Raw genomic sequence first — 12,081 nt, 5'->3', positions numbered from 1 at the left:
AGACCAAGAACGTGTAAAACATGAATGAGAATCTAGGTATTTGAAATCGTGCAATAAGATTCTGGCAATGGTTTTCATTTTTATAACTGCAGGATACAGTAATTGGGAAACGATTTCTACAGCTATAAGATACTATTTGTCCTAGTTAGTAGAACAAGTATATTTCTTTAATCTAATAACAAATTCCATTCATTTAAATTGCCCCCTAAAAGGCTAATATTATCTTTGCTCTTAATGACATCTGCCATAACACAAATGATGTTTCTAATTTGAAACTCACTTATGAAATGCATTATATTTGACTGTGTCACAAATTAGGGCACCCAGAAGCAGTAAATTTTCTTTTAAGCAAGAAAAGGGTATAAAATAATAAAAAAAATATGTATATAGGCTAGCTGACTCCATTAAGTTAATTTTTGTGTTCATATAATTGAACCCTTGGTTATATAGGCCAGACACACATTTATAAATTTTTAGTAGTTAGCATCATGTATGTGAGAAACTTTTTTCTTAGAATCATTAAGTTACTTGATAAAACAAGGTAGAAATGAACTGTAATGTTCTATCTATGCAGACAAGCCTTATGTTAAGCAAATTATCAAATTAAAATCCTGAAATTTGAGAATATGCAAATTGAAGGTACGGTAATCAAATTCCCAAAAAGAAGTAGCCACTCTTAGCAGAAACTATGACCAATCATCCTGAAAAATGTTGAGGTTACCTATCATAAATTACAGTTATTTTGTGTTTGTACACTTTTTCTTTTGGTTTTCATTTTCCATGAATATACTTTTTAGTAATATTTCATACATTTATCTAGCCATCTTTTTTTTAATGTAAGTATCTAAATTGTTCCTTCTAGATTATCGAGGAAATGGCCAGGTAATCGAATCAGAAGAACAATGAAAGCCAGCACTCTTCAAATAACCTAACCCTACCCCACCCCTCAAATAGTCCATTTATCCAATAAGTTATCTCTGTTCACTGTTTCACTTTTCTAGGCATAGTTATAAGATATGAACTATACATGAAAAGACTGGGATCTAATGGAGAAACCAGGTCAGAAGAAAGTCGAGTTTTTCAGAGCAGTGGCTGGCTCAGCCCTCACCCAGCTGCGGAATCAACCAATGAAAATGCGTTAGAACCTCCCCAGACAACCACAGTCATCGCTGGCTTGGAACCATACACCAAGTATGAGTTTAGAGTCTTAGCTGTAAATATGGCTGGGAGTGTGTCTTCTGCCTGGACCACGGGAAGAACGGGAGAATCAGGTGAAAATCAGTGCTTTGAACTCTGCTTTGAAAACTTCTGAATGAAAATAGTACCTTAAATTAAAGTCACAGCATTAAAGTACATTTGAAAAGCAAGTGTTACAAACTTAATTAAGCCAAGGACATATTTAATACCCAGATTGGTTACATCAGTAACTCAGGATCATAAAGTTCTTGCAGTAAGTTTTAGGGACAAAATTAATGTTTTAGCTGTTACTTCAAGGGGTAAAAATGACTTAACTATAGTTACAGTCTTTGGGGAGTATTTGTCAAAAATAGCAGTTGGTTTCCAGTCCTGAAATGGGTTGGCCGTATGTCCCGTCTTGCTCCAAATTCAGCGCAGTTTAGTCAGTGAAAGAGATAACTGTTACCAGTTTCACAAATCTGTTTTTGTTTTCATTTCTGTTTCCAAAACAAATGGTTTAGATTGCACCTTAAAACAGAATCCTGGACGTCAAAATCTGTAATTCACAAAAGTGCTTATAAGCAGTTGGCAATATGGTGAGGAAGAATGTTGAAAAATTTTCATTTTCTTAAGATAGCTTCACTCAGGCAAATGAGATATTTTTAATTCTCCATCTTACTACTTATATTAAAAACACTTCAAATTCTATAAGCCCTGGACAAAAAAAAAATACACTTTTGTTACACTTTGAATCCATTGATATCCAAAGAAACTGAAATTCTGATTTCAGTGGGGTCTTTAAGCACCATGGGGGATGAGGGTGGCTTCAGGTTGATGTCCAGGGGAATCATTTCATGAATAAAATGTCCATTGTGCTTGAGGATCTCTTAATGATTTGCAGCATCTTGGACAAATAATGGTGCCATGCTAGCACAAGTGATGAGCCATGGCATTCTGGAAGGGGAAAACCAAGGTCAGAAATGAGAAGTAATGGGTGGAACTGCAGTACTGGACCCTCATAATCTTATGGGTCACTGGCTGATGAAAGTGTGATGAGGTCCTTTGATAATACACCGTTGGTTAGTGCATTTAAAGTCCACATTAAGATCTCAAGGATGATGGGCAGAATGTGTGTACGTCCCTGAGTATTTCAATCAAGATTTATTGAAAACTTTTGAAATTTCTTCAGGGTTATTTAGAACATTTTCAGTTTACCTCTTTTGAAAGAGAAAGTGAAATACTTCTCTATGTGAGATGTCCAGTATGTTGGCTAGGCATTATCCTCAACTGTGTGGACTGGGACACATTCTATTTTCATGACTTATCCTTTCAAATACTTCATAAGGCCTATGGTTTCCTACCCAGTTATCTACCAGTTGTCTTTGTGAACACAAGCGAATTCCTGCTTTTATTTTGTAAATGGAAGATATCTTTGTTCGGAATAGGAAGAGAGAGGGTGTTCTTGCAGATATAAAAAAAAGTGAGTAGCTTTTATACACACCAGTATAATCCTTGATTTTTAAAAATGAGACTATTATATATTATACAGGGATGGGGTACTTCAGAAACTAGGATAAATGTGTGAATTCAGTTTGAAAACCTGTAACTGCAGCATTCTTTTTTCTTTTTTCCTGTTGTCATTGTCATCGTTAACAGAGCCTGTGTTCATGACTCCTCCTTCCGTCTCCCCGCTCTCACCGGACTCTCTCAACGTGTCCTGGGAGATGCCAGCAGATAACGTTACGAGAGGGAACGTCGTGGGGTATAATGTCAGTATGGCTTCTGCGTCACCTCAACAGTCTAGTTCGCTGGTACGTTCATGGGTATTGTTACTTTCAGCTAGTGTCCTTTCAGAATTATGTCTTCATTTTGATATTTTCTGAGTTTGCAGAATTCTGTGACAGAATTTGCCCTTATATAATCCTGAAATGGGGCATCTGTTTCTTAATTTTATAGTATGTATGCAAGGCTCTATATATTTAATATCACCAATTTTTTTTTCAATATAAGCATATATTGAAACAAAGTTGGTATCATTTTGTTTCGTAAAATCTGCTTTTTCCACTTAGCATATACCCTTAACTCTCTTGCAGGAAGCTGACATTCAGTAGCTGTGTACTGTCGTATTATTTGGGTGTTCAGTAATGATTCAGCCAATCCACAATCAGTTGATATTTATCTTGTATTAATTCTTTTGGAAATGTAATTAATGTTGATAAGAACATCTTATACATGCATTTTGCGTATTTCTATTTCCCAAGAAAAATATCTGAGGGATGAAAATTTAACTTAGAACAAAGGTTATGAACATGTTCAATGTTTGGAACATGTAGTGACATACTCCCTTCTGGTATATCATAGTCCAGCCGGCAGTCGGGAGGATAATGATCACAGGTAACAGTTACCGAGGCTTTACTGGGTGCATAGACAAATTCGTTCGATACGTATAACAATCCTGGAGGATGAGAGGCTCTTATTACCCTCCAGTTCATGGTGTGGTCAGTGTCCATTTTTTTTTCATTAGGGTGGCCAGTGACAAAGACTGGCTAACGTCAAGCTAATACGTCATTCTGCACACTTGGCTGTTTAGCACCTCTTCTGAGGAAGATGCTCTTTGGTGGGTGTTAACATAACATAAAAAGAACTTCACATGTGATGCCTTCTGCCCTGGCCCTATCCACATTCTTCTTCCCCAGACTTTCTGGTCCCTGAGCTTCCAGTCTTTTCCCTTTTGTGGCTGTGACCAATGCAACCAAACCACTGCCATGTAGTTCAGGTGTATTTTATCTTGGGACCCTCTCCTTTCCACACAAAATAACTGACCAGGTGCACTGCCTGAAGCTTTGCCCTTTGAGAGGGTTTCCTTAATTGCTGGTTTTTAGGGCCAGTCCTGAATGGAGCCACAGAGCAGCAAGCACCCATTTTTGACTTGATGAACCACCTACTAAGACAACCCATCTGTGAACCAAACCACATTTTTCAACTCTCTCAGTTCTTGAAGGACCTCCAAGTAGGAGCTGGGATTGAGCCGGCAGTTTAAGAATGGTGGATGGCGTGGGGTCCGGACCACCTCTTACACAACACATATGCCTTCTGTCCCTGTATATGCCCATTCCCGGACATCCAGTTCCATTTTATGACGAATTTCAGTTGGGCCCCCCTGACCATCAGACTTGGCCTGTATGACAGAACCCAGCTCATGAGGAGTAGCTCTGGCTGCAGGGCCAGTGGAGGTGCCATCGTCAGATGCTCTGCTTTTTACCAGGGCCCAGTAGTGTGTGAGGAGCTGTCTAGACAATGGTGTCTGATTTCCATTGTGTGATACGCCCTTGCTCCCAATCCTGTGGGTCTGCCTTGTGATTCTCTTACTGAGGTTTGCTGCAAGTGTCTCTCGGCATCTTTCTCCACTATAGTCAGCTCCAGTCCCACAGGATCTGCTAAGCTTTATGTCCCCAAGTTGTTGGTCTACCTGCAAAACAGCCTTGATCTGCTGAAGAGTCCTTTCCTGCTCTGGGGTGCACTCAGAGCTGGCCACATTCCATGGTATTCAATAACTTGATCAGAATAGTATTCCTAAATGTGGAAAACGCTCTCTTCAGAACCTAAGAGGGTCTGCCAGACAGAATGTGTCCTTCTTAGTGGTGAGAAATACAAGATGCAATAGTCTGACTTTTATTTGAATGGGGTGTCCTGGCATGTCTCAGGCTACTGGACCCCTCATAACTTTACTGATGTAGCGGACCCCTTAATCTTCAAAAGCTGATCTCCCACTGTGTGGGGCACATAATTCTTGCCAAGACCTCTATGGACCTGGCATTTCTTGCTTATCTGATTCATTTAATTCGATGTTATTAATATGGGGAACCAGTACTGCCAAGGAAGTTTGCATAGTTTTCCTTGAATTGGTGATTGCCTTAAATTTCCCAGTTTGTTTTAAACTGGTGACCTTTAGATCTTTTGTGCCTCACTTCAGTGCATCACTACTGCCCAGCCGGGGCCATCTGATTCCACAGTCCTTATAATAACCACTTTCTCCAAAGCAGTCTGTACGGTTACCACTTCCACCAAACCGGTGAACTGCCTTCCTCTGGCAATGCACCCCAGCTCACCACTAATGGAAGAATACGCTTGGGGCCAACAGTATTCCACCCTGTACCTGTGCTGAGGTCCTCACTGCCAGCCAGCTGGTGGGTGAACAAGTTCCAAAATACCATTTCAGAGTCTCCTTCCTTGGGTCACCCCTGGTATCACCATCTTAGATCAGGCTCCCTGGGAAATGGATTCATTGCTAGAGGATGGAGTGCAGGAGGCTTGTTGAGGCGTGCTCTCAGAAACAATGTGTGTAAAGTTGTAAGAGATGCAGGATTAAGCAGAATAAGAAGCTGGGCCGTGACATAATAATGAAAAGGACTAAGCTGATCCTGTGAGTAGTTCTGGAGCTGAAATGATCCTTTAAAGTTACCCCAAATAAGTCAAGAGACCAGACCTTTGACTCCAGTGCATTAGTTTCCTTGGGCTGCTGTAGCAAACTGTCACAAACTAAGTGACTTAAAACAACAGAAATTTATTCTCTTATAATTCTGGAGTCCAGAGTCTGAAATCAAAGTGTTGGTAAGGCCACGTTTCCTCCAAAGACTCTGGAGGGGAATCCTCCCTAGGCTCTGGCAGCTCCTGGTAGCTCCTGGCACTCATTGGTTTGTGGCAACATCAGTCACTCCGATCTCTGCCTGTCTTCACACGGCCTTCTTTTCTTTGTCTGTCTTCTCTGTGTGTCCCTCTCATTTCTTTATAAAATCATCAGACACCGGATTTAAGGCTCACCCTAAACCCAGGATGACTTGCCTAATTACATCTGCCAAGACCGATTTCTAAGTAAGATCACTTTCTGAGGTTCCGAGCAGACAAAAACTGGAGGAGACACTGTTCAACCCATTACTAAGAGATTTGCCAACCTTACTGAGCTTTTCAGAGGACCAAGCGTATACACAAAACTAGAAGAGTAAGAAGAGCAATAAATAATTTACAGTTCTTTGTTATGCTTTTCCGTTAGTCTGGATACAAGTGCCAACTAGTTTGCAACTGTCTCATGAAATAAAAACACACCTAACATAATGTATATCTTTGAATTTAAACCATATATTCTGTTGTTCTAGCATATTATGTGATTTAAAGTAAATTTACAGCTGCAACTGCTTTTTGGTCTTTAAATTTAGAAGTTTTTATGTTTTTTTTTTTGCTTTTTTTTTGCTTTGTGAACTAATCTTCCCTTATAAAACAGTTTCAAAATGACTGTTACTTCTATTACTGTATTCTATTCCAAGAAACTAAAATAAGGGAAAAAAACCCATAGTTTATAAAATACATATCAGAAGTCAACTTGTTTGCTTTTATCCCACTTTTATCAGTTATTAGCCATATCACACATCTCCCGGCTTCAGGTTTTACCCATCTGTAAAATGGGAAAACAATGTCTGTTTATCTATACATTTTTTCTGGAGCTTACAGTGCTTGATAAACATTAGATATTATTACTAGTGATTATTATTAATGGGATATGACTATGTTACATTTTATAGAATAACTATCATTCAGTGGGGCAGGAAAATATTATTTATATTGACAAAATTGAATATATAAATCTTTTCTTATTGTTGTTTGAGTCTTTTCTTTCTGGCTGAATTAAAATACGGATATAGGTATGGCACTTTATTCTCTTTCCTGCACTTTCTCCCACAAATATCCATCTACCTAATCATCTGTTCAAAAAAGTGAAATCAAAAGTGCCAAAGTCAATTTTTTTTACTTTCTCAATAATTAAATTTGTATCCACACTGACCTAAATGTGTCTCATTATAATCTTGGTAAATAAAAATTTCTGGGGAAAGCCTATTGTAAAAATAACTGTTAAAGGATCTTTGTCTTGGAATGTGGCAGAGGACATATTTAGAAGTGAGAATATTATCAGCGTAGGATTTTAAGCTTCTACAGAGTTCTTTCCACTACTTTAAGGATTAATCCCACCAAAACTTTTCAGTCAGATACATCCTTTAAGGCTTGTTAAGATGATTTTATGTACATGATAAAAGACACAGTTTATCTGAGTGATAATTTTACATGCTCCAAGCTCTAGGATAAATTTTTTTTAAATATCATGTAATTTATAACAACTATATGCAGAGAAGTAAAAATTCATCAAAATTAGTATCAGCCTACATTTTCCATTTATTACATTTCATTCTGTTCTTGAGACAAGGAATACTGCATTAAAAAATGATTCAGCTCTTTAAATTAAATTAGAAATACCTTAATGTATTTTATTTTAAAAACAATTTCATTTTCTAAAAACCTACAGTAAACCTCTTCATGGTTGTTCTAAATAGGATAAATTTTACAGCAACATTAAGTGAATTTTACTTATTTCAAAATCTTTTCTTAGAAAATTACAAGTCACACTGTACACAAGAGAAAAGTTTGTCTTCAGCACCTAAATAGCCATTTTAGAATTAGAGAATTGATTAATAATTCAGTGTTTTTCTGATTTCTAAATACAATTGCATGAAACTGGTACCAATGTTTCAATTATTCCTAGACTTTTGAATCTCCAAAATCACCTTTATTCCTGAAAAAAGTGTTATGTGAACAATATAATTTATATTCTAATCACACTGGTTTCTACAGCTACTCAGTTTATGAAATTTTAAAGTCAAAAAAAAAAAAAAAGGAGAGTGGGTATGGCTCAGTGGTCGAACACCTGCTTAGCATTCATGAAGTCCTGGGTTCACTTCCCAGTACCTCCACTAAAAAAACAATAATAATAATTAATTAAAAAAATAAAAATTAGAGTCAATACCCAGGCACATATTCCAAATAAATTTTGTACTCCTAAAGGGAAAACGAAAATGTAGAAGTTGACTCCGAATGTTACTTATCTTTACAGTTACCTGTGGTATTTATATTTATGGAAGATTATTTGATATGAGGAAAACTTTTGTACTTATGCTTGCTATTATCTGTTTTAATGACATTTTTTCTGAGTATAATTACCAGTAGTCTTTGTGCCTACAGACTACGCAAATCTACATGGTTGCTTTTGATCAATTCTAATTATAATGACAGGACCAGCTCTCAGTGGTGATTGTTTAATTACTTGTTTGTGGACCATGGAGTTCCCCTCAGTCCCCTTTGCTCACATCTGCTATTTTTATTTGAAATGGTGTGATAAAGACATTATTTCAGAAAATGTAACTGTTTGATCAATCTGTGTATGCTTACTTGCCAAAGAAAGATAAGATAATTGAGAATTGACTTCTTGTGGATGCTCAGTCATCTTTTTTTCCCCTTTTCTTCTGTGGCTTTTTTTTTTTTTTTTTTTTTTAAAGCAAATGATGGGATTGATTTAACACAGTGACATCTCTCTGCACCAGCTCCATCAGCTAGCATGTGGGCATTACTGCACTGGGTTCGTTTTGGCCAAGCCCCATGGTTTTATTTGGACTTTTTCATGATAACAATGACAATGTCACCATCCTTTATCTCCACCATCGGTGACAGTAACCACACTACACGCTGCTTTATGAGGCAATAACTTGGTTTCCTCATTTATCCACTCAGGAACTGGATTATTACCTCATAAAACAGTGTGATTGTGCAATTATCAATTAAATCCTAGCTTGTTGAGGCTCTTCAAAAAAACCCCTTTTCCTAATGGTGGTTGGCAATAATTCCCTCTATTGGAATTTGTGGAACTTTGACTGCCAAGCTTATACGTTTCACACTGATTATCTGTTATCTGACTCTTTTTTGCCTTGTAGGTGTTATATACCGCTCAATCCCAAGAACTGTCTTACATTGTAAAAGGACTGAAACCATATAGGATATACAACTTTACTGTTTCTCTCTGCAATTCAGTGGGTTGTGTAACCAGTGCTCCAGGAACAGGACAGACTTTAGCAGCAGGTAAGCACCTGCTAATGGACATGAAAAATATATTGTGTATTTATAAACAGACACTTGCAAAGCTGAAAGCTGAGTACTTTCTCTAGTTTGGGCTTAATGTTTGTCTTTTCTGCTTTCTTCTGCTCCTTCACTAACCCTGATGTCTACCTACCTTGACATAATTGAACAGAAAGATAAAGTTAAGTTTAAGAGCCCTGAGGATTCCTGAGATGCAGGTGTGTCATAATAAGAAATATAATTACATGTATAATTAAATGCAGAGTGAGTCTGGGGCTCAGCTACCACCCTGGGTCCTAACGGTGTTTGAAACTGGTTAGGAGTGTTTAAGAGGCATCTTATGAGGACTCAGTCTTGACCTTTTGTGTGGCATTGGGTCTACCAACTCCTGCCCTAGGGAGCTAACGGCAGGCATCCAGGAGCTATTGAGTTGCTCTGGTGTTATGTTTGGTTTTATTGAATAGACAGGCGTGTCCCTGTTAATCTGTTTATTATGAATAGGAAGCTCCTAAATACATAAAATTAAACTAAAAAACTTGTTATCAGGTATAATCTTAGTAGGAAATGGTTTGAATAATTTTTTGCTTGCTTCACTTAGAACAAATTAGATTCATACAAACTTGATTGCATTTACTATTAACACCTACATAACTCAATTACTTAGCAGTTAGTATATTTTCAAATCAGTTTTCCTTTCAGCACCCAACAACGCTTAGTTTCCTGGTGCCCTTGAAGGGAATGTTCAGATGTGAGGAGGGTCAGAAACAGCATGCGAACATATTTGGCTACAGAAATATTCCTTAGACCTTCCTTACTGTCTCTACGTACAGTTCTACAGTTTGGTTTGGTTTTATTTTGTTTCAGTTCCAGAAGAACTTGTTTGGCTCAAATTATCCCCTCCAAGTAATTTTGTTCCTTCAAATTTTCCATCAATGAGAATGACTCCAAAATTTCAAGAAATTGTGTTTTATTATCTCTATGATGGAATTCTTTGTATTTTTACATATTTAACCTATATATACGTCAGGTGTATACATATATTTACAGGGTACCTAGCTTATACAAAGCACTGATATCTTATAAAACTGTCTATTTATTTATTTTTATGGATTCTATTATTAGAGAGGTGCTGAGTATGGATAACAGAGGAAAACTCCCCATCTTCTTCAGGGGAAAAAAATGTTGTAATTCGGGACTAGAGAACAAAAATTAAAAGAGGGATCAGTCCTGTGGGCTGGAGAAAGTGAAAATAGAAGCCACACCAGCTGAACACTGGCCTGAAGTCTAGTGGAGGAAAAGGGGACCCCGATCACGTGGTGGAGCAGAGCTGACATCACAGCTTCCCGGGGTTGTAAAACATTGAAAAGTCCTCTGGTGTGACTCTCTGGCCAATATTAGTGTGTCCTTTGTAACATGCCTTCCAAGTATGTGTGCGACCTGCATTTGATCCTTTAGTGGTAGGGAAGTGACTACCTCTTAGGCAGACCATACCATGTTTAGAGATGTCTTTGAAAAGGTGAGTTCCAAGGTGATGCTGATCTGAAACATCTCCGCTTCTATTCAGCATTCTCAATCTACTCCCTTGGGGGCTATCCTTCTTGTTAATTCATCTTCCTTATAGCATTACTTCCAAGAATGTCTTCAGTCATAACACCTCCACCCAAGTCTTCTCTCCTTCAGCCTGCAGACCAAAGTACCTCCCATCTGCACCTTCCATGCTTTAGTTTCCAGCACTAAGAAGACAGACACTCTCTAGATGAGACTGACTGTCTTCTCATAGACACAAACAGGCTAACATAGCTGCAGGAGATGTGCTTAGCTCCAGAGACCAGACAGGTCCTGGAGACAGAGAGAAAAGCAGGAAAAATGTCTGTAGAGTGGCATCTTCTCTGTTTACGGCATCGTTGGTCACGTCCCCATGGGTTGCAGCAAGAGTTCCTGTGATGTGGAATTCAACATGCTCTGTGCAGCTCCTGTTGTGGTTACTGGTGAGGAGGCTTTAGGTCACTCCATCCACTGGAATATTAGTGAAGTTATCTAAGTCATCTGATTCCTCTCTCTGCCTTTCTCCCTGAAAAACAGAACTTGGAAACGTCTATATTCTCTGAAAGCCATACGATGTGCAAGTTAATCGACTTTACCAAATAAGACTATTCATATACTTAAGGGGAAAATGATCAGCTGAAATGCCAGGACTTGAATCTGGGCTCTACCATCTACCCGCTTTGTGACCTTGAGTAAATTACATAACCTCTGTGCCTTAGTTTTCCAACTTATAAAAAAGGGAGGGAGGGTATAGCTCAGTGATAGAGTGCCTGCTTTGGATGCACGAGGTCCTGGGTTCAATCCCCAGTACCTCCATTGTGAATAAATGAACCTAATCCCCCCTCGCCCAACTAAAATTTTTAAAAATAATATAAAAAAATTTTTTAAACAGAAGGATAACTTATTTTATAGGGTTCTCCTGAGGAATGAAAAGAGTTAATACATGTTAAGTACTTAAAGCAGTGCCGAGAACAGAGTAAATCCTCAATAGAAATTCTTATTTTTATCAAGATTATTAACATAAGTATCATATAAGACTTTTATCAGTCACAGTGTAAATGTTGTAGAATTTCTAATGCTATCAAAATACTGAAGTTTATTTTACAAGCTTGTTTCCATAACATCGTTATAATATAAATACAACAATGTTGAGCCCCAAAACTAATTGTATTGCAAAAGTAAACTGTAGAGAGGCTAACATCGAAAAGCAACATTTTTTTCAGTTCTGTAAGGAGTATGTCATTCAGAATTAAGATGGGCGTTTCCAAATTTTGATCAAAAACTTTTCAAATTTCAAAACAAATTTCAAATTTGTTGTTGGCAATATAGAGTTAATAATCTGCCATAACCGTAGTGTTACTGTGTTTTGTTGTGAATGCTCAATTCAGTAAGCATCTATTAAGGTTA

General features: G+C 37.7%; 1 protein-coding gene and 1 non-coding gene across 2 annotated transcripts in view; both read left to right on the top strand.

The window, feature by feature from the left end:
• USH2A (usherin) overlaps positions 1-12,081 on the top strand; it is a 642,834-nt gene that overhangs the window by 160,234 nt on the left and 470,519 nt on the right. The window contains exons 17-19 of the mRNA XM_074351610.1: positions 1,002-1,271; positions 2,833-2,999; positions 8,988-9,132. Coding sequence (XP_074207711.1) covers positions 1,002-1,271; positions 2,833-2,999; positions 8,988-9,132 — 582 coding nt within the window. The remainder of the gene's footprint in view (positions 1-1,001; positions 1,272-2,832; positions 3,000-8,987; positions 9,133-12,081) is intronic.
• TRNAP-UGG (transfer RNA proline (anticodon UGG)) lies at positions 11,418-11,490 on the top strand. The gene has a single exon. It is a non-coding gene; the product is annotated as a tRNA-Pro (tRNA).

The sequence above is a fragment of the Camelus bactrianus genome, chromosome 23 (genome assembly GCF_048773025.1).
Source record: "Camelus bactrianus isolate YW-2024 breed Bactrian camel chromosome 23, ASM4877302v1, whole genome shotgun sequence".
NCBI classification, from domain to species: Eukaryota; Metazoa; Chordata; class Mammalia; order Artiodactyla; family Camelidae; genus Camelus; species Camelus bactrianus.
Note: the sequence above shows the minus strand (reverse complement) of the source record. Positions and strands in the feature narration are given on the sequence as shown.